Genomic DNA, 21,820 nt, shown 5'->3' with positions numbered 1-21,820 from the left:
GTCTGCTAGCTAAGTGTAAATACTTGTACACTACGCACTAGAGGTCCGGATTACAATAGAATACGTGCCTATGAAGAGATTGGACAACGCTTACTTGATTCAGACAGGAAATGCCAGGCCAGATAAACTTAAGCAGGAGACAAAGATGAACTCAAGAAGAATACCAAACATTGGACACCAGGAACTCTTCAATTCAAAAAAGAGACATGAATGTAGATTAGATTTCGCTAAGATGACCGTGACTCATACCAAGATTCCAGGGTCACGTGCATTTACAAAAGCGCCGTCACCATTTCCCGGACCTTCTCCTTGTCCAGATACGCCTCCAGATTCTCCGCCAACTCGTGCTTCACCTTCGCGACCCGCATGACACCCTCCAAACCGAGCTTGTCCGCCTCGGCGTCCGTGAACGGCTCCTTGCGGAGCGCAAGCTCCATATAGGCGCCGGCGACATCGAGGTCGATGGACTTGCCGAACGCGTGATAGCTGGTGCGGGCGAGATGAATTTTGTCCACGGCAGAGGCAGTCTTCGCCAGCTGTTGTACTGCGAGACGGAGGACCTTGGGGTGATGGCAAGCAATGGGAAGGATCGCTATCCAATCTTCCGCGGTCTTGCAGTCGTGTTCAGTATATTCGCTAGAGCGGGCCTTTGAGTCGCAGACAAGTAAAAGAGTGACTAACATACGACGGGTAGAGCACCGAGAAGAACTGGTCGAGCATCTTCTTCGGCTGGTGCTGGTAGAACATGGGATACATGTCTTTCAACAAGAATTGATGGACTCGGTATTCGGTGCCTTGCGCCTGATTTAACAAGTCAGTACTCTTTTCTTTCTAGGCAGGGTTGGAACACCTTACCACAAACACGACCGTCCCATCCGCAAACCAGAATCGCGGGTGTCTTTCCGGCTTCACAGGGACATTCTCATCGAAATTGCCGTAGTAAGACTGCGAAGTATAGTTGCCCCATACTGGATATGCCGAAGGATGACTAGCCGTTTGCCATCCACCATAATAGTCTTGAGTTTGCGGGGCGTGTGGCTGGGGCTGACTCGAAGGCCACGTGAAAGGGCCCGCAGTGGGGATAGCCACTGGCTCGGGTGCGATGGTATGAGGAGAAATCTTGACGGTAGAAACTTTGCGTCTCGGGGCAACGATAGGCGAATGGGTCCGGGAAACAGAAGACTCAGAGCTTGACGACGACGATGTCAAAAGAACTGGGCGAATGGGTTTTGGAGCGGCATTGGGGTAGCAGCCGATCCCCTGGTCGTTTGAGACGGGTGCAGCTAAGACTGACGGCAAGGTTGGAGTCAGCGTTGGCGACTGGATGTGTTCAGAAGGAGGGTAGTGCCAACGGCTTTGAGAGGAAGAATGAGATTCGGGCATTGGCGGGGGTAGACTATTAGGCACGACCGGAGTAAGAGGAGCATCGACCGTAACCACTTGGGGAGAAGAATAGTCGTAGTATTCAGGTGAGGCCGCCCGTGACGGACGAAGAGAAACGTTGTAGCCGATTCTGATTCGGGATTGGGAATCTGATGGTGTTGCCTCAAGGGACGTTGCCTGGACCTGGCTGGCAAGGTCTGTAACCGACGCAACTGATGGACTGCGACGGCGGTAGGAGGTGGCAATTGGGCTGACATCTTCGTCGTGGCCGTTACCCACTGCGTAGGCTCTGTAGGGTGGAGAAATCGAAGCTGGGCTCTCATAGACCACGTATGGCTGCTCGAGTTCACCAACAACGGGTACGGGCGAGGGGGCGTAGCTGAACGGTGATGGGGGCTTGACGAGTTCTGGACTAGGAGTCGCGCCAACCAATACTGCTGAGCTGGAGTCAGACGAATGGTGACTTGAGCGCGAAAGCGACCGGCCACGTTCTGCGTCGACCAAATATCGAGCAGCACTTGACGGGCCTCGCGGCATCATATTGACTGGGAATAAAAAAGAGTGAGCGTCCTGCACAAAACGCGCCACTTTACCACACACCTTGTCGCTGACGATTGACGGACATGAGGGGCGAAGACAAGCTGGAGATAGGGAGGTATCAGGCAGTTATTTGTACGTCAACAGGCGCTTAGAACGCCCACAGACATTCGATTCGGAACAACGGCAAGTAAGGCGAGGAAAACGCGTGTTCCGCGCCTAATTCAAGCCGTGGCGCGTCCAGGGCCATGGGAGTCATTTCGGGGTCAACACGAGGTTGACGGGGAATGGAAGAGGACGGCAAGTTCCTGCTTTGTGTGACCTGACTCATTTGATGAGGTGATTTCCTTTCTATAGCAACGTCCAACGCTGTATCTGTACTTACATATTGAAGTTATTCATGGTCAAAATATAGGTAGCAATGGCCAATGCGCCAATGCGCTATTGGTGCGCTACATTGTCACAAGCAGTACTTAGGCGGTCGATAGTCCTGTTCTCATTCTGACTGCTTCACAACTGCTTCCACCACCACCACTCTACCTGTCTTCCACCGAGCGAACGATGCCATGAAATACAGCATGCTTGCCCAGCTTGAACCACGGACCACCACTAGGCTGATTGGGGCATCAAAAGTTGACTCGGTAATTCCATCACAGGAAAGGAATACGTGGTAGAGCTGTTCCCGGCTGTGCTGCATGTCGACTGGTGTGCCCACTTTCTCAAGACGAGCAGGCTTCGAAGCCTTGAAGTCAGCATCGATGCCAAAATCGTTCAATAGGGACAAAGCTGTCAAGTGATTCCTGTCGCTTGAAACATATTCATTTGTGGGTACTATAGTCAAGGAATTATTTCATCCAATCCCAGTTTTACAAGGGTGCCACTTGGGGTTTGATTCAGGCAGACGATATTCCAAGCTGCCCAAACAAAGTTTTTGGAGAGGTTTTTCAAGTCCAGAAGAACTGCGACACGGCCATAGGATGAATCTTGGCCACGCAGAAGTGCCGAATCTCCACTCCGCTGCTAACACGCGGGTATTTGGCCGCGATGAACATCCTCTCTGGGAACCTGAGGTCCTCGTTTGGCTGGATGCCAATGATAAGACGGCGAAGCGTCTTTGATCCCACAAGCATCGTTGCCCTGCACAGCATCTGCATTGCCCCGGCATCGTCAACATGAACAGCAGTGCCGTCTGGCTCTGTTGCGTTGAACTGACTGATGCGGGAGGTGACAAGAGTGAATGTTTGGAGGCGGGGAAAGCGCGAGATAGTCAGCGCTGGCGAGTCGTCTGCAATATACCAGCAGTCGTCCTTTGCCTGGGCTTTTTCGGCCAGAGCAAGATGGAGGAGGTTGGGGAGGAGCTGCGAAATCCGATTGAACGCGAAGATGGCTTGGAGCTCCGGCTCCCGCGAGGAGTTGAAATGGATGTTTAACACCGTCAGACTCGCTGCATATCGCGCGAGCGGAGGAGTGAGGTCACCAATATCAGTCTCGATGCGCTGTAGATGGCGCTCGATTTCCACATTGGGTGAGTGCGTTTTGACCGCAAAGAGGTAGGGCAGGACGGTCGCAGGATCCCTTCCAACGGGGTCGGACATCCGCCGCAGGAAGTGGCGGTCTAGTGGGAGGTACTTGCTTTGCAAGTGCAAAATGCGGAGTCGCGGTTGCTGGAGAAGCATACAGCGAATGTCCTCGAGCGAGGTTTGGGCACCACCCACGAAGACAATTAACCTGAAGGGGCATTGCATTCGGGAGATAGCACCAAGGAGCCAACTGGAATGATACGTGGCGGCCTCGTAAGGCAGCTCCAGCCATAGTATATTAACGCAGCGCGTTAGGGCGAGAAAAATCCTATCCGCCTCTTCCGGGTACACTTCTGCGGTTGTGGGTGACACCAGCCTGACTCGCTTGACTCGGATGGCGAGGTCGGGACGACGCCGAATTACCCGACACCAGTACAAGATGACTCGCGGAGAGCACCCGACAAGGTAGACGTCTTCGTATAGCTTCCGCTGAGCGGGAACCCGGAAAGCATATGACGTCTTGCAGAGATTGAGTAGCGAGTCCCGGTTGTTGGTTTGTTGGCATATCAAGAGGAGGAGCTCGAGGGGGAGCCGTGGATGTTGCACCGAAGACATATGTGCTTTGATATTGCAGCCCTGAAGCAAATAAAACGCGTGCTGCAATGGCAGACGCTGCCACTCAGTTTCTGAAGAGGCGAAACCCAGCTCGACGGCGCAAATGTTTAATGCCAATTGGGTATCTGGGTACAAGCTACCTAGTAATGCGATGAAGTCAACCCGAGGTATAAATTGAAGTGGTAAACACACCAGAAACCAGCCTCTAGTTATGGATGGCCTTGAAAAAACAGAGACAGTGTGACCTACTAACGTGTGAGGGTGACTGATCGTTCTGGACAGCGTTACTTACTAATCAAACTATGGGCTTCCTAAAACTAGTAGCCACCAGGGAAAAATGGCTTCAGTCTGTGTGGGCGAAAAGAGAAACGCGCCAGTGTGACGCGAGGCAAGTATATGCGCGATATTGTTCCGCAAAGAGTTTGTCTAAGACCATAGCTCAAATAGCACCTCAGACACGGCTCCAAACTCTTCTCCTTCCTTCTACCCACTACGATAACGGTAAACTTGCCAAACCGGAAGGATGAGATTTCCGCCAATCATCACCGCAACTCTTCTCTTGCTTGTGGCTGACGCCTTTGCCGTGGTTCCAATCCGGAAGCCTCAGGTGTCTTCCTATCTATGCTGTCAGACTCATATTGACCGCAACGATAACAGAACCGCCAAGCAGGGTGTCCCATTCCTAAGAATATCCAACCCATCCTTCGCCTGTTCCAGAATGACATCGAGCAATATGGCTACGGAGCCTCTAACTCCGGTATTCAAGCGGTCTTAACCAAGCAAGGCTTCGAATTCGACGGTGTCGTTGGCCGGGCATTCACCCGGCCAGAGGAAGGCACCGTCCCGCTCTTCCGTGTGTTTAACACACGCACGAAGGCAACCTTCTACAGCACCAATACGAAAGAACGAGATGCAGTGTTGGCGGAAGGCGGATATGGGAAAGATAAAGGGAAGCTGAAAGACCAAGGTGTCGTTGCATATGTCCTGCCCCGACCTGGGTGCGGGACAAGGCCATTATATCGACACTACAACCCGCTGACGGAGGGCTGGTTCTTGACCACGGATCCGTTGGAGAGCGAAGATGCGGAGGTCGACAAGGGGTACGACGAGGCTGAAATCATCGGTTGGATGTATGGACAGTAGACGAAGAATTCAAAACGCATGTACTCGTTGACCAGGAAAAGTAGAATGTGAATCATTATCTTGCACATTGTTTCAATGAGTTTCAGCAAGATAGTGCTTGGGAGAAGTTCACCGGGGAGCTTGGATCTTGTGCAGACCAATTTCCGCCATTCGCTTGCCGTATACGTGTGTTGTGTAACACCGGCAAGTACCGAAGATGCGCCGGGTTGTTGTGAAGTGCTTGTGCGACAATTTGAGGGCAGGAGACCGTTTTTCACTGGTTTATAGCAGATACCTTGAGGTGGTTGTGGAAGCTTGGTATGAGTCATGCCATCAATCCATCTTTGCTATTGACCACAACCTCAACTTCGCAGACCCTGTTCGAGGGGGATTCCTTGTGTATCATGAGACCACTTTCGTATCCTTTCCGACATTCATTGCTTCAATTCGTCCCCGCCAATTTACAAACACAGGACAGCGACAAACGAAGCCAACTCTCTTTACTTGATTACCGCCAACCCTTCTTCGCTGTTCAAATAATTCAACATCGCCATCCACAAAAGAGAATCCTGACCTGTTCAACTGTGTTGCGGATAGTCCAAACCTAGACAAGACAATGAGCGAATGGAGACACTCTTCCGCGCCTACGCAACTAGTGACCCCACGCATCGCTCACGAATGAAGTCATCTTTGCGGTCGATGTGGTATAAAAGCTCAGCAAGTTCGTCGAATCAGCAATACCAACTTCTGCATCTCATCCAACCAACAACTTCCCACTCAAACAACAACAATGTCTGCCGCCGACAACACCGGAAAAGACCCCATCCGCGTCGCTGCTGGGCTCAAGGGAACGCTTGCGCGCGGTGATGTCTCTGATGAGGCGAAGAATAACGCGCAAGAGCGTTTGAAAGACATGGGCTGCGAGGAGTACATTGGTGTGTATTTCGTTGTTTGTCTTCCACTACTTGCTTATCCTATTTGTAGCGCACCCCGAGAGCTCTTCTGACGTCCGCGAGAAGAGCGAGGAAGAGAAACACGAGAACCATGTGCAGGGCGGTTACAAGGCGACCTTGAAGAGTACGTCGTTCGAGTGTGTCGCTCCTTCTTCTACTGACCCTGGCGACAGACCCTAATGTGTCGGAGGAGGCCAAGGAGAATGCCCGCCAGCATCTTGGGTCGAGCGAAGACAAAGAAGTTTAGTTGATTTCAATCTAAATGTACCATTATTGTGTATCGAAAGCAGTTCTTTATTGTACTGTAAGCGCTGTGTCGTAAGGTTAGGGTTAGCCAGGCAGGCTAACAAAAAAGAAAGGGCCCCGCCTAGCCGAGTGGCCGTGGCAGGACTGGAAAATATTGAGACGGTGCATGAACCTAGGTGGGTCGCTGTCTGTTGATCACACGTGACCCCAAGCCTTTCATCCTGATACAGTACTTACTCAAATTCTATCTCCAATCTCTACACTCGTCGTTTGGTCGATAAAACGGACGACAGCGAAATCTGTTCACACTCTTCACTACAAGTCAAGTTGACTCTCGATTTACTGCCTGGCTCTGCTCTCCCGAAACGACGTCTAGTATAACAGCCTCACATTGGAATCAAGTCTGAACATTGTCATGCTTCCAGAAGCTCCGCCGTTCCCCTTCATAGCGCTCAGAGCATGAAATCTGACACTTTGCTGGCGCTTCCTTCAACCACAAAAGGTACGCAACGACGGGATTCCGTCCTCCGAGTCTTGTCTAATACTCGCACACAGCCTCGCATACACTGTCGGAGGCAACCAATACCAAACCGCAAACCCCAAATGCAGACCAAAGCAGTATGATGAACGATTCGAATGAAATTTTACGCGCTCATAATGGGATTTGACTGCAAGTTCGAGGAAATGGCTATCGACAGTGTGTGATCCTGCTTCCATTCAAGTCTCCGCCCACACAGCACTGCGCTGCAGCCTTGCGCTGGGGTTAAATATACAGATCTTTTTCTCAGCGCTAACTCAGTAGGAAAATTTGGTAGAAGCAATGCCCCCGTTAAATATAGTAGTATGCAGAAACAGGAAAACAATTACCCTCAGCTCGGCTTATTTAAACTATTTTTGTGTTTGCGCCAAAGAATCTGGATCGGCAAAGCCTGCCGACACTCGAGAACGGCGTTATGCGGCCACGTGGCGTTACGCAACTCAGCAATGTAGCCTGTTGGACACGGTGTGGCTTGTCAACAACCCTCGCGCACGTCGACACAAAAGCGCTATGTTCTGGCTCTTCAGTCTCTTCAGACTCCCTTATTACCCAGGAAGGATGCCATACGCGAACTCTCTCAGACCGACTGTCACAATTCCCGGCCTTCTCACCTCCTTCGACATCGATCTGGACCTAGAGACATGGCTCCAGCAGCTCGAGTCGGTCGCGCAACGCGATCATCTGGAGAATCTGGACCGATGCATTGTCACGAGAATCGACCAACTCGCAATGAACACCACAGAGGACAAAAAAGCGCTCCACGAAGCCATCGGGCTGGAATTCCATTACCGAAGCCCCAACCTCACAAGTCATATGAATGCAAAAAAAGATGATTGTAGGGCGGCGTTAATTCACCGATATCCAAAGCCTCTAGCCGCTGAGGAACGTACTCCTTCAGCAGAGTAGGTTGTCTAATCACCCATAATTATATCAAGAATAATGATTCGATAGGGCGCGACGATCTTCCCGACTCTTCTCCAGCGGAAGTGTTCCTGCCAACGACCAAGTTTCAATCCGCAACAGCTACGACGGCCTGTACATTTATACGAATAGACCTGATAGTGGGAAGCAAAGCAGGGTCGACTACTGTTCTACGCGCCACATCTCCTGCCCACTCACAGCATTTGGCTGGGATCACATCACAGCACTGGACTGCACCATTCTCGGCGTTGTCATTCATGAATATGCGTCCAACTATGCCTACTACACCCACATGTGCATATGGTTTGCAACAGTATTCTTCCTCGCTATCGAGCGCATATCCCAGAATCGAAACATGGGCCCTGGTTTCACAAGGGGAGGAGCAGCAGTCGAAAAGCCGGGTCTATTGGGCAGACATCGGCTGGTCAACCCTCAAAGTGCGCGCCTCCTCACCGGCAACGGAAGCGGGAGTTTTCAGAGGATGTGTGATAGCATTCGTCGCACATTGCAAGATGCTGGACAACCTACAAAGTCCATCGACGATTACATTGCTGAGCTCAAACGCGGCCTCGGAGACCCATGGAAGCGGGGCGCTCCTGTCATCGACACTGTAAGGGCAACCCCGGAGGCCTGAGAGCAAGGTCCTAGCAGGGGAGGATCCAAAGCGTGAACATTGGTAAGCAAATACAAATGAAGCTGACCTAGCAGGGGAGGATCCAAAGAGAAGAAACTCTAAGGGTCCGCCTGCTAGGGAGCTGACTATATACTGCTTGTCCGTAGCTGCCGCTGTCGGGCACAGAAGGCTTGGGCGGCGTCGCAGGCAAGGTCCCAGGGCGACCGTTGGGAGGGCGTTGACGGATCGGTGATTGTGCGGCACTACCTATTGCTGATTCTATGCAAAAGATGCTGGCAATTGCTTACCAGGCTAATGCAAAAGATGTCAGGCCCCTTGTATTTGCTGATTTTCTCAATGGAACTGATGCATATGACTAATTTTTTGACATATTATGTCAGATAAATCACCTTTTCTTCAGGCCGATGACTCGATATGTAATATTGGAGACTTGATAGGACAGAAACAAGGAAATAAATAATGGCTTAAGTAAGATTGATCTAACAGAATTCAGCCATCAAAAGCAGTGATGGCAATCAAAAATCGTTCCACATTAGTCAAAATACCTTATTGTCATCAATCCCATCAATGATATCATCCCCCAGGTGCTAAAAACACAGTAATACCTTTTTGAATAATATATCCTAGGCCCTTGCCATCATCTTTTGCATTAGCCTGGTAGGCAGTGGCCATCATCTTTTGCGTAGATGGAGCTATATGAGCTGTGTGCGGGCGAGATGGAGGGCCGGACCGGAGACGGAACCGGAGTCGGACCGGAATCGGAGGCGTCTCCGAGGGGCCGAAAGGGAGGTTCCCCTGACATCACCCCCCTTTGAATGCGGCGTCCCGACGCATAGACCGGAAACGGAATCGAGTCGAAGGTCGCAGAGGCGATGTGCCGTGGTTTGCCAGGGTACTTACGGTAGAACTCCGCGATTTTCTCCGGGGCGAAGACGCGGTCGAGCGGACCCACTGGTCGTGGCGACGCGTCGTAGCCTTTCCATCTGACGGCAATTCAGCCGTTTATACCTCACCCTTGCGTCCAAGATTTCCTCTACTTCCCACTCCGGGACTCCGTCCTCGAGGTCCGGAGGGGGCTGGTCGTAGCCGGGGCGTCCGTCGAAGGGGGTCGTCCTGGGCGAGCTCGAGCTTGACGACGGGGAAGACCGGGTGGAGCTTCGAGTAGCGCGGAGGAAGGTCGAGCTTGTAGGCACCTTTGCTGATCTCCTGACTATCTTGAACGGTCCAAGGCGGCGATGGGAGAACTTTTCCGAGGGGCGAGTCGTCCTGATGTCAGAGGCATCTAGCCAAACACGGTCGCCAACCTTAAACTCCGGAGACGGAGTGCGTCTCCGGTCGTAGTAGCGCTTGTACTCCTCTTTGGCCTTAGTGAGCGCGGCCTTGGCTTCAGCAACACCAGTGGCGATCCGGTCGCGGAACTCATTCACAGACTCCATAGCGGAACGGACTCCGGGTTCGAAGCCCATGCGCGGAAGCCGTCCCGTGTCCGTCATGAAGGGGACTTGCTGCGTGGAGGAGTGAACATGGTTGTTGTAAGCGAACTCCGCGGCCGGAATCAACTCATCCCAGTCGTCCTGCTGATAGTTGGTGAAGATCCGCAGGTATTGCTCCAACTCCTGGTTGACGCGCTCTGTCTGACCGTCCGTCTGTGGATGATACACGGTGGACGTGGCTGGCTTGATGCCGATTAGACGCCAAAGTTCTCGGGTGAAGTCCGCGATGAACTGCGAGCCGCGGTTGGAGACGTACTTCTCCGGAGTCCCATGGTGCTGCCAGACATTCCGGTAGTAGAGGCGGGCTGCCCCTACTGCATCGACCGTCGTATGACACTCCGAGAAGTGGGCGCGCTCTTTCCGAGGGTGTCAACGACGACCATGATCGCGTCATACCCATGGGCTTCGGGAAGCTCTACAATGAAGTCGACGGAGACGGTATGCCAGCGTTCCGGGGGCGTTTCCGTGGGGTGCAGTTCTCTGTGGGGCAGTCTCCGGAGTGCCTTGGTGCAACAGCACAAGTCACAGGTCGCAACATACCGGCCGATATGGCGAGACATCTGAGGCCACCAGTAGTTCCGGGAGACCAACTCCAGCACCCTCTATGGCTAGATCTATGCATAAAATGCTGGTGAGGTCCACAGAAAGCTATCCATAAGATATGGGTGTTTCACCAGAGACCTATAACTGAGACTTGTGACAGGAATTGTGACAGGAGATCAAAACTGATATTACACAACAGGATTAACAGATATCACTTATGTAATATCATATATAATATCCTTAAGTCCTATTTCTTCAGGCCGATGACCCGGTATGTAGTTAGGGGGACTGTGTGATAGGGAAAAGAGATTATCATCCTAATTGGGATGAAATTGATGGATCTCTATATAGCCATCAGAATCACTGATGCCAATCAAAAATGGTTCCACATCAAGGTATATATCTAGATGCCATCACTCCATCACTGATAACCCTCTCAGGTAGTCTAATAATAATAAATTCAAGGGCTGTTATATCACCTGTTAATCCCAGATATCCTCACATATTAGAAGGCTCGACCCATCTGGTCGAGCCTTCTCCAGATGGGTCGAGCCTTCTAACATGAAGAGAAGAGCATCTGGGCCTATACTGTGATAGTTGCTCAGATAATTCTCCAATAATTCTGAGACTTAGAGTATTTTTTTGTGTATACAACAGGTGTGGTGATGAATCAACATAATCTGATGTCATTGATGCTGTTTCCATATATGGTAACTTTTCCCAACGGATACAAGTCAATATCTAAGATCAGATATGAATAATTTTAAACAATTTTGATGTGGTAAGACTTGGAAAACAAGATGTGACACTGGTATGTGACATCAAAGGGTTTGGTATACTCATTGATGTGATACTATACATATTGATGATCAAACATTGGTCCCAGCTCCAGACATGCTGTTACACAATATTATGTAAGGTCACAGGTGTGACATATCTCCCAAAGAGGAAATTTCCGCCCGTTTGACTGTACAATTATCAGAGAATGTCACACATTGTCACAAAATCAAAGTTGTGTATTTTGAATATACAAACCACTTTCATTAAGTGACCTACAGTGACAGCTCAATAAATGTATTAGCACTGACCCATCACTAGCTTATATATAACTGATGAGCCTCTATCTCCATAGCTACTTGAGCTACCAGCATGAATGATGTACTAGAAGGAAGGGTCTCAAAAGTCCTATTGATTGATAACATATTTTGATTATTATCATCTAATATAATCATCATATTGACCATTCAGTCATTAAAAAGAGAATATCTAGTACTTAAAAATGTAAGGTGCCTAAGTTGTGACTTTGGCTGTTCTAACATGAGGCTCTGGTATGTATCCTCTTATCTCCTAGTGAATAGGGCACTCAGGATGCAATGCATTCACTTATCAGTGGCCTCTGATCTCCATCACCTTTGAGAGATGAGCACAGATCTCCACCTATCCTTAGTGGATGAAGTTGGAAGGGAGTTCATTTGAAAGGTATACCATCCTACTATCCCTGAGACCTATCAGTGATTTTTTTTTTTTGTCGCCATTGCCTTGATCTATTCACTGTCAAGCATGCCTGAATACTAAATTCAGCAGTATTTTGCTGATATCCTGGGACTACATGCATGGAATCTCATGATCTAAGTTGATATGATATCATGGCATAGTCTAGCACACCTCCGCCCATTTCCTACTATAGAGCAAGTGTTAGAGCTAGTCAATTTCTAAAGACCTTGGGTGCTATATAACCCAGGATAGAGATATGCTAGAGGAGTAAGGGAATCAGTTTCTAGGAGGTGAACAATGCCCTTACCAATGCATATACCCAGATTTCCCAGACTTGCACAGGTCATGCTATGGTGAACTCATCATTATTGGGATAGATAACACTGATAATGGTACTGTGAGAGATCCAGGATAGCTATGAGGTTGATTCAAGTGCTAGACAGGCTCATTTGAAGGTCTATACCATTCTATATTCAAGTCTTGGATCATACTTGAAATTATTTTCTGACCAGTTGTAATAGCGAAGGCACTCTCTTTTGCTCTATGGGTACCTACCCTCTCTTCAGCTACCTTTAGTGACACATGGCAGAACCATGACTGATTATGGTTCAGGGTTGTAGTAGACATCCAAATATTCTCATACACCCACCTTAAGGTCCAACACTCAGTCTATAGACCTCACTATTCATGTAAACCAGTACTGCATGCGCATGTCTTGGAATGTTCACCCCAATTCATCCTCCAAGAATATACAGAAATCAATCCAAGTATGCTGGTAGGTGTATACACCTCATTTGCCAAGTTTGACATATTTGATCCATAATCAACCACCAGATTATAGCTGTATTGCTAATATGATGTGCAGTCCTATTTATCATTATAATAGAGAATAACAGGATCTTCTATGCATATATGGTGGTATGAGAAATCTAATCTTATAAGGGGACCCCTCTGTATGCTTCCTACCCTGATTCCACTTGAGACCCCTTAGTTCTGACTGAGTTATTGGGAAATTTGTAGTATACCATATATGTTATATATAAAGGTAGACCTGATACTTAAAATTATGGGGAGCAGTCATGTCAATGGCGACATATATTAGACCAGGTTGCAACTTGAATCATGCTTATCCATGAAGTTTCCAGTGAGATATCAAGTGATCATTAGCTCTCATCAAATTTGAAATATAGAAACTAGAGAAGAGTGGTATAATATCATAATCTAAAGATATAAGACTATGATCACGACAGACCATATCAACATTAGGTTATTACCTACCTACCAGTACAAAAATCATCTGACTTAAGATAGGATTGGTGGAGATATTACAGCATCAATGTAGGTGATAAACCATCAGAAGATGATATAGCTATACTAATAACATTTATTGTCCAGGGTATTGATCCTATCATTCAGGTACCCTTGGTAGTGCCTCAATCATCTATATAAGTCAGCTACTTAGTGATATATTACAGTATTAGGGTAGATCAGCTAATGATTGGCCAATGCTGACCCAATTATTCATCTGTGACCATAGGTCACTTGATGAAAGTTGTTTGTATAGTCCAAATACACAACTTTGATTTTGTGACGATGTGTGACATTCTCTAATGATTATACAGTCAAATGGCGAAAAATTCCTTTTTGGGAAATTTGTTACACATCGTGACATGCATGCAACAGTGTGACCCCAGACAGTGTGACCCCAGACGGTGAGTCTAACCTAAGTCTCTAGATCTAGAGACTTGAATTATTCATTATGATTCATAATATTAGAGATTTATTTGGATAATAGCTTCTTTGTGACATCACATATCAGTGTCATATCTTGTTTTCCGAGTCTTACCACATCAAAATTATTTATAATTATTCATACCTGAGCTTAGATATTAACTTGTATCCTTCAGGAAAAGTTACCATATATGGAAACAGCATTGATCACATCAGATTATGTTGATTCGTCACCACACCTCTTGTATACACAAAACAATACTTTAAGTCTCAGAATTATTGGAGAATTATCTGAGCAAATATCACAGCATAGGCCCAGACGCTCTTCTCTTCATGTTAGAAGGCTCGACCCATCTGGAGAAGGCTCGACCAGATGGGTCGAGCCTTCTAATATGTGAGGATATCTGGGATTAACAGGTGTGTTATATATTACAAATAGCTGGACCCATATCTTATGCATAATATTCCCTGGACACCACCCATATCTTATGCATAGATCTGACTATAGGAGCTGACTCCAGGGTCTTGAAACGACCTGCGTGTCCGGCGACTCGGGTGTCATGGCAGAGCTCGATGATGCGTCTCCGGAGGTCCTTGTCCTTTGGTACGACGATCTTTCCTCGGAAATGGAGAAGACCGCCGGAGACGGCCCACTCGTCAGAACGTGAGGAGCGGGGGCCTCGAGCTTGACCTTGGACCTTTAGGAATTGCCGGGCCGCTAGTGCGACGGGCTCCTCCAAGTCTGGCTCACCGGAGAGGGCATCACGGATGTCGCGAAGAAGTTCAGAACCAGGGCCGGAAACGGAAACACCTTCGAGTGCGCGAACGTGGAAGAGTTCGGGCCGCAGAAGGACGACGTTGTCAGGGGAACCTCCCTTTCGGCCCCTCGGAGACGCCTCCGATTCCGGTCCGACTCCGGTTCCGTCTCCGGTCCGGCCCTCCATCTCGCCCGCACAATCACCGATCCGTCAACGCCCTCCCGACGGTCGCCCTGGGACCTCGCCTGCGACGCCGCCCAAGCCTTCTGTGCCCGACAGCGGCAGCTACGGACAAGCAGTATATAGTCAGCTACCTAGCAGGCGGACCCTTAGAGTTTCTTCTCTTTGGATCCTCCCCTGCTAGGTCAGCTTCATTTGTATTTGCTTACCAATGTTCACGCTTTGGATCCTCCCCTGCTAGGACCTTGATCTCAGGCCTCCGGGGTTGCCCTTACAGCAGAAGAAACTCTCTACGGGATCAACCAGACAAGATTGCCAGGTTCGGCGCTGACTCAGGCTCGGAGTACGAGTCCGTTCCGCCCTCGTCACCGCCCCTGCCACTTGTCCCCTCCTCCTCTACTCCTGTGGTCCCCGCACCCGTCATGCCGTCCGGAGTCACTCCTACCGCAGACGCCCGGCTGGACTCACTCGAGGCGAAAATTGATAGCCTAACTGAGGCCCTTGCTTTACTCACCAACCAGGCTTCCGCTGCCGCTGCCGCCGCTAATAATGCTGGCGGACCCCAAACACCATCGCCGGAGACGTCGATTCCGACTCCGACTCCGGTCCAGGGCGACTCCGAAGCCCTTTTTGGCGACATCAACCTCGCCTCAAAATTGGTCTTGCGACCAAACCCCCCGTTCACCTTCAACGGCGACCGGAAACGCGGCCGCGCGTTCCTCTACGCGGTCCGCACCTACGCCCGCCTTGCCCCTGAGGCCTTCGTGGTCAACGGAGAGGCGAGCGAGGAAAAGGCCGTCCGCTATGCCATGTCGTTTATGGCAGAAGGACCCGCTCAGCAATGGGCGGAGCGCCACGGAAGCAAAGCCCCGTTTCCGTTTCCGTCCTGGGGCTCGTTCGTTTCCGAGTTTCGACTCCGGTTCGTTGAGGAGAACGAGCAAGATCACGCGCTCTCCAAGCTGGAGACTTCCGCCTATCACATGGGCACAAAGGATGTCTACCAGTACACCGACGACTTCGAGGACCTGATGGACCTCGCCGGATTCGAAGACGCGCTGGTCAAGGTGACCAAGTTCCGCCACGGACTTGACCCCTTGATCAACAACGGAATCACGTCCTCGAACGACCCCCCGGACCTCCGGGATTACCTTAGCTGGCGCACCCGGGCCTTCCGTCAATACGAGGCCCTGGTCCGGCCAAGCTGATCAAGTCAGCCGCCCCCAAGACGCCTGGCGGTTTGATTCGGACTCCGTTTCCGGTCAACCGCATCCCGGCTCCGGCCCCCTTCCGCCCGGTGGCTCCGGTCGTGCCACCCGCGGCCCGCGCCCCCGCTCCGGCGCCTCCAGCTCCCGTCCCAATGGAGTTGGATCGCACCAGGGCTCGGGGTGACCCTCGCCGCGCCTGCTTCAGGTGCGGCGACCCAAACCATCTCGCCCGGGATTGCCCCCTCCCCGCCGATGTCCGCTCGATGGACATCCTCGACGAGGTGATCCAACAACTCGGTGACGAGATGTTAGCGGAGTTGATCGCCCGCTACACGGACACAGCTGCCCTGCCGGAGACGGCAGTGGAGTCGATGGCCGGAGAGGATTTTGTCCCCGCGACGAGTGACTGGTGTGCCCTCGTTCGCGTCTATAAATCGTTTTGCCTCTTTGTATGATGAATGCAGTCCCTTGCCCTACAATGAGCCCGAAACGAAAGACACACCCTCTCCTGCCCCCCCGACTCCATCTCCGACTCCGCCCGCGACTCCGGTCATCGTCCTTCGCCGCCTCACTGCCTGGGAAAAGAAACTGCCCAAGCAGTACACCGTTGCCGCTGCCCCCGGGGCGAACTCCCTCCACCTCCCGTTGGAGCTTGAGTCCACCACCAGCGCTGAAGCTCTCACTCTCTGGGCTTGTCGACTGTGGTGCCACCTCCGACTTCATTGACACGAACTATGTTGCTCGGAATGGCATTCCGGTCCGCATCCTCGATCAGCCGATTCCGGTTTTCAATGTCGATGGCACCCCCAATGACGCTGGCTCCATCAAACAGATCGCGGACTTGGTCCTGCGCTACAAGGGCCATGCCGAACGAGTTCAACTGGCCGTCACCCATCTTGGCAAGCAAGACCTCATCCTGGGGTATTCCTGGTTGCGGAAACATAACCCAGAGATCAATTGGGAAACCAAGGAGGTCAAGATGACACGGTGCCCCCCGCAATTGCTCGACCTGCCGTGAGGAAGAGCGCGTCGAACGGACCGAGCTGCGGCGACTCCGGTCGCTTCAGAAGCGTCTCCGCTCCGGCCCGTTCCCCTCGGTTTGCACTATGGACCTCTCTGGCCCTGAGGACGGAGACGATTCCGATTCCGGTCTCGATTCCGACCTGCCTGATCTGACGCCGGACTCGGACTCGGATGACGAAGATGACCAGCTCGAAGATGGTGACCGCATCTTCTATACCTCGTTCCGTCCCTCAGAGGAGATACGCGCAGGTAGCACCGTCTCACAGCGTCTGGCCGAAGCCTTCGCCAAGAACTCCGCTCCACCGCCCTCCGAGATCCCGGACTGGGCTAAGGAGTTCCAGGACGTCTTCAACAAGGAGTCCTTCGACACGCTACCGGAGCGGAGAGCCTGGGACCACGCCATTGAGCTTGTCCCCGACGCTAAGCCCACCAACTGCAAGGTGTACCCCATCTCGCCCCTCGAGCAACGCGAGCTCGACGCGTTCATCGAGGAAGGGCTTTCGACGGGCCGGATTCGCCCCTCCAAGTCTCCGATGGCGTCTCCGGTCTTCTTCGTCAAGAAGAAGGACGGCGGACTCCGCTTCGTCCAGGACTACCGTGCTCTCAACGCGATGACTGTCAAAAACCGGTACCCCCTTCCGCTGATCAACGACCTCATCAACCGGCTCAAAGGCGCTCGTTACTTCACCAAACTCGGCGTCCGTTGGGGCTTCAACAACGTCCGGATCAAGGAAGGTGACGAGTGGAAAGCGGCTTTCCGGACTAACCGAGGCCTGTTCGAGCCCTTGGTGATGTATTTCGGCCTGACAAACTCTCCCAACGTTCCAAACGATGATGAATGACATTTTCCAGGATCTCATCCTCTCCGGAGACGTCATGATCTACCTTGACGACATCCTGATCGCCCATTCCGACCTCCGGAAACACCGGCAGATTGTCCAGGAGGTCTTACGGCGACTCCGGGAGCACAAGTTGTACCTCCGAGCGGAGAAGTGCGACTTCGAAAAATCGTCAATCGAATACCTCGGAGTCATCATCTCCCACAACCACGTCGAAATGGACCCCGTCAAGGTCGCAGGCGTCTCCGCTTGGCCGACTCCGGAAAACAAGAAGGACATTCAGCAGTTCCTTGGGTTCGCTAACTTCTACCGCAGGTTCATTCGGGACTTCTCGGCCCTTGCGCGCCCTCTTTTCGTGCTCACCAAGAAGGACCAGCAATGGACTTGGGGCGACGCGGAGGCCTCCGCGTTCCAAGCGATCAAGGACGCGGTCACCTCGGAACCGGTCCTGGCGATTCCGGACGACGCACGGCCTTTCCGACTCGAGGCGGACAGCTCTGATTATGCGGGGGGCGGTTCTTTCACAATCCGCCCCGGACGGGAAGTGGCACCCTGTAGCATTCTATTCCAAAAGCTTAAATGATGTCCAGCGCAACTACGAAATCCACGACAAGGAGATGCTTGCGATCATCCGCGCACTCGAGGAGTATAGACACTTCCTCGAGGGCGCCGCGCACCTGTCGAGATTTGGACTGACCATAAGAACTTGGAGTACTTCAGGAAGACGCAGCACCTCAACCGGAGACAGGCCCGGTGGTCTCTGTACCTCTCCCGGTTCGACTTCACGCTGCACCACAAGCCTGGCCGCGATATGGGTCGGCCTGACGCCTCTCCCCGGAGACCCGACCACGGAGTCGATTCCGACAACTCCGATGTCGTCCTTCTGCGGCCTGAACTCTTCCACGTCCGCGCACTCGAGGGCGTTTCCGTTTCCGGTCCCGGCTCTGAACTCCTCCGCGACATCCGTGATGCCCTCTCCGGTGAGCCTGACCTGGAGGAGCCCGTCGCACTAGCGGCCCGGCAACTTCTTAAGGTTCAAGGTCAAGCTCGAGGCCCCCGCTCCTCACGTTCTGACGAATGGGCCGTCTCCGGCGGTCTTCTCCATTTCCGAGGAAAGATCGTCGTACCAAAGGACAAGGACCTCCGGAGACGCATCATCGAGCTCTGCCATGACACCCGAGTCGCCGGACATGCAGGTCGTTTCAAGACCCTGGAGTTGGTCTCCCGGAACTACTGGTGGCCTCAGATGTCTCGCCATATCGGCCGGTATGTCGCGACCTGTGACTTGTGCTGTCGCACCAAGGCACTCCGGAGACTGCCCCACGGAGAGCTGCACCCCACGGAAACGCCCCCGGAACGCTGGCATACCGTCTCCGTCGACTTCATCGTAGAGCTTCCCGAAGCCCATGGGTACGACGCGATTATGGTCGTCGTTGACACCCTCGGAAAGCGCGCCCACTTCTCGGAGTGTCATACGACGGTCGATGCAGTAGGGGCAGCCCGCCTCTACTACCGGAATGTCTGGCGGCACCATGGGACTCCGAAGAAGTACGTCTCCGACCGCGGCTCGCAGTTCATCGCGGACTTCACCCGAGAACTTTGGCGTCTAATCGGCATCAAGCCCGCCACGTCCACCGCATACCACCCGCAGACAGACGGTCAGACAGAGCGCGTCAACCAGGAGCTGGAGCAGTACTTGCGGATCTTCACCAACTACCAGCAGGACGACTGGGATGAGCTGATTCCGGCCGCGGAGTTCGCCTACAACAACCATGTTCACTCCTCCACGCAGCAGGTCCCCTTCATGACGGACACGGGACGGCTCCCGCATGGGCTTCGAACCCGGAGTCCGTTCCGCCATGGAGTCAGTGAACGAGTTCCGTGACCGGATTGCCACCGGTGTTGCTGAAGCCAAGGCCGCTCACTAAGGCCAAAGAGGAGTACAAGCGCTACTACGACCGGAGACGGACTCCGTCTCCGGAGTTTAAGGTTGGCGACCGTGTTTGGCTGGATGCCTCTGACATCAGGACGACTCGCCCCTCGGAAAAGTTCTCCCATCGCCGCCTCGGACCGTTCAAGATAGTCGCGGAGATCAGCAAAGGTGCCTACAAGCTCGACCTCCCTCCGCGCTACTCGAAGCTCCACCCGGTCTTCCCCGTCGTCAAGCTCGAGCTCGCCCAGGACGACCCCTTCGACGGACGCCCTGGCTACGACCAGCCCCCTCCGGACCTCGAGGACGGAGTTCCGGGAGGGGAAGTAGAGGAAATCCTGGACGCAAGGGTGAGGTATAAACGGCTGAACTACTTCGTCAGATGGAAAGGCTACGACGCATCGCACGACCAATGGGTCCGCTTCGACCGCGTCTTCGCCCGGAGAAAATTGCGGAGTTCTATCGTAAGTACCCTGGCAAGCCACGACACATCGCCTCTGCGACCTTCGACTCGATTCCGTTCCGGTCTATGCGTCGGGACGCCGCATTCAAAGGGGGGTGATGTCAGGGGAACCTCCCTTTCGGCCCCTCGGAGACGCCTCCGATTCCGGTCCGACTCCGGTTCCGTCTCCGGTCCGGCCCTCCATCTCGCCCGCACAATCACCGATCCGTCAACGCCCTCCCGACGGTCGCCCTGGGACCTCGCCTGCGACGCCGCCCAAAGCCTTCTGTGCCCGACAGCGGCAGCTACGGACAAGCAGTATATAGTCAGCTACCTAGCAGGCGGACCCTTAGAGTTTCTTCTCTTTGGATCCTCCCCTGCTAGGTCAGCTTCATTTGTATTCGCTTACCAATGTTCACGCTTTGGATCCTCCCCTGCTAGGACCTTGATCTCAGGCCTCCGGGGTTGCCCTTACAGACGTCAGAGTTGTCGGAATCGACTCCGTGGTCGGGTCTCCGAGAGAGGGCGTCAGGTCGGCCCATGTCGCGGCCGGGCTTGTGGTGCAGCGTGAAGTCTAACCGGGAGAGGTAGAGGGACCAGCGGGCCTGTCTCCGGTTGAGGTGCTGCGTCTTCCTGAAGTACTCCAAATTCTTATGGTCAGTCCAAATCTCGACAGGGTGCGCAGCGCCCTCAAGGAAGTGTCTATACTCCTCGAGTGCGCGGATGATCGCGAGCATCTCCTTGTCGTGGATTTCGTAGTTGCGCTGGACATCATTTAAGCTTTTGGAATAGAATGCTACAGGGTGCCACTTCCCGTCCGGGGCGGATTGTGAAAGAACCGGCCCCGTCGCATAATCAGAGCTGTCCGCCTCGAGTCGGAAAGGCCGTGCGTCGTCCGGAATCGCCAGGACCGGTTCCGAGGTGACCGCGTCCTTGATCGCTTGGAACGCGGAGGCCTCCGCATCGCCCCAAGTCCATTGCTGGTCCTTCTTGGTGAGCGCAAAGAGAGGACGCGCGAGGGCCGAGAAGTCCCGAATGAACCTGCGGTAGAAATTAGCGAACCCAAGGAACTGCTGAATGTCCTTCTTGTTTTCCGGAGTCGGCCAAGCGGAGACGCCTGCGACCTTGACGGGGTCCATTTCGACGTGGTTGTGGGAGATGATGACTCCGAGGTATTCGATTGACGATTTTTCGAAGTCGCACTTCTCCGCTCGGAGGTACAACTTATGCTCCCGGAGTCGGCGTAAGACCTCCTGGACGATCTGTCGGTGTTTCCGGAGGTCGGAATGGGCGATCAGAATGTCGTCCAGGTAGATCATGACGTCTCCGGAAAGGATGAGGTCCTGGGAAATGTCATTCATCATCGTTTGGAACGTCGCGGGAGAGTTTGTCAGGCCGAAATACATCACCAAGGGCTCGAACAGGCCTCGGTTAGTCCGGAAAGCTGCCTCCCACTCGTCACCTTCCTTGATCCGGTCGTTGTTGAAGCCCCAACGAACATCGAGTTTGGTGAAGTAGCGAGCGCCTTTGAGCCGGTTGATGAGGTCGTTGATCAGCGGAAGGGGGTACCGGTTTTTGACGGTCATCGCGTTGAGGGCCCGATAGTCCTGGACAAAACGGAGTCCGCCATCCTTCTTTTTGACAAAGAAGACCGGAGACGCCATCGGAGACTTGGAGGGGCGAATCCGGCCCGTTGACAGCCCTTCCTCGATG

General features: G+C 52.6%; 4 protein-coding genes across 4 annotated transcripts; 1 reads left to right on the top strand and 3 right to left on the bottom strand.

Moving 5' to 3' along the window:
* Window positions 1-272: 272 nt before the first annotated feature.
* Window positions 273-2,008, bottom strand: MIND_01382000 (uncharacterized protein; the record flags this gene model as incomplete). Its single annotated transcript, XM_037370238.1, has 4 exons — window positions 273-636; window positions 686-801; window positions 856-1,928; window positions 1,984-2,008. The coding sequence occupies 4 exons, from the start codon at window positions 2,006-2,008 to the stop codon at window positions 273-275; spliced, it is 1,578 nt and encodes a 525-aa protein (XP_037213239.1).
* An 856-nt stretch (window positions 2,009-2,864) lies between these two features.
* Window positions 2,865-4,145, bottom strand: MIND_01381900 (uncharacterized protein; the record flags this gene model as incomplete). Its single annotated transcript, XM_037370237.1, has 1 exon — window positions 2,865-4,145. Exon 1 carries the CDS (start codon window positions 4,053-4,055, stop codon window positions 2,865-2,867), a length of 1,191 nt encoding a protein of 396 aa, XP_037213238.1. The 5' UTR covers window positions 4,056-4,145.
* A 769-nt stretch (window positions 4,146-4,914) lies between these two features.
* Window positions 4,915-5,506, bottom strand: MIND_01381800 (uncharacterized protein; the record flags this gene model as incomplete). The annotated part of the gene is made up of 4 exons (XM_037370236.1): window positions 4,915-5,166; window positions 5,223-5,257; window positions 5,311-5,417; window positions 5,473-5,506. 4 exons carry the CDS (start codon window positions 5,504-5,506, stop codon window positions 5,070-5,072), a joined length of 273 nt encoding a protein of 90 aa, XP_037213237.1. The 3' UTR covers window positions 4,915-5,069.
* Window positions 5,507-5,967: 461 nt separating this feature from the next.
* Window positions 5,968-6,377, top strand: MIND_01381700 (uncharacterized protein; the record flags this gene model as incomplete). Its single annotated transcript, XM_037370235.1, has 3 exons — window positions 5,968-6,112; window positions 6,162-6,254; window positions 6,304-6,377. The coding sequence occupies 3 exons, from the start codon at window positions 5,968-5,970 to the stop codon at window positions 6,375-6,377; spliced, it is 312 nt and encodes a 103-aa protein (XP_037213236.1).
* Window positions 6,378-21,820: the final 15,443 nt, after the last annotated feature.

Source organism: Mycena indigotica (genome assembly GCF_014461135.1).
Source record: "Mycena indigotica strain 171206Taipei chromosome Unknown Mind.scaff0017, whole genome shotgun sequence".
Lineage (NCBI taxonomy): Eukaryota > Fungi > Basidiomycota > Agaricomycetes > Agaricales > Mycenaceae > Mycena > Mycena indigotica.
This window is presented reverse-complemented; position numbering and strand designations above follow the sequence as displayed.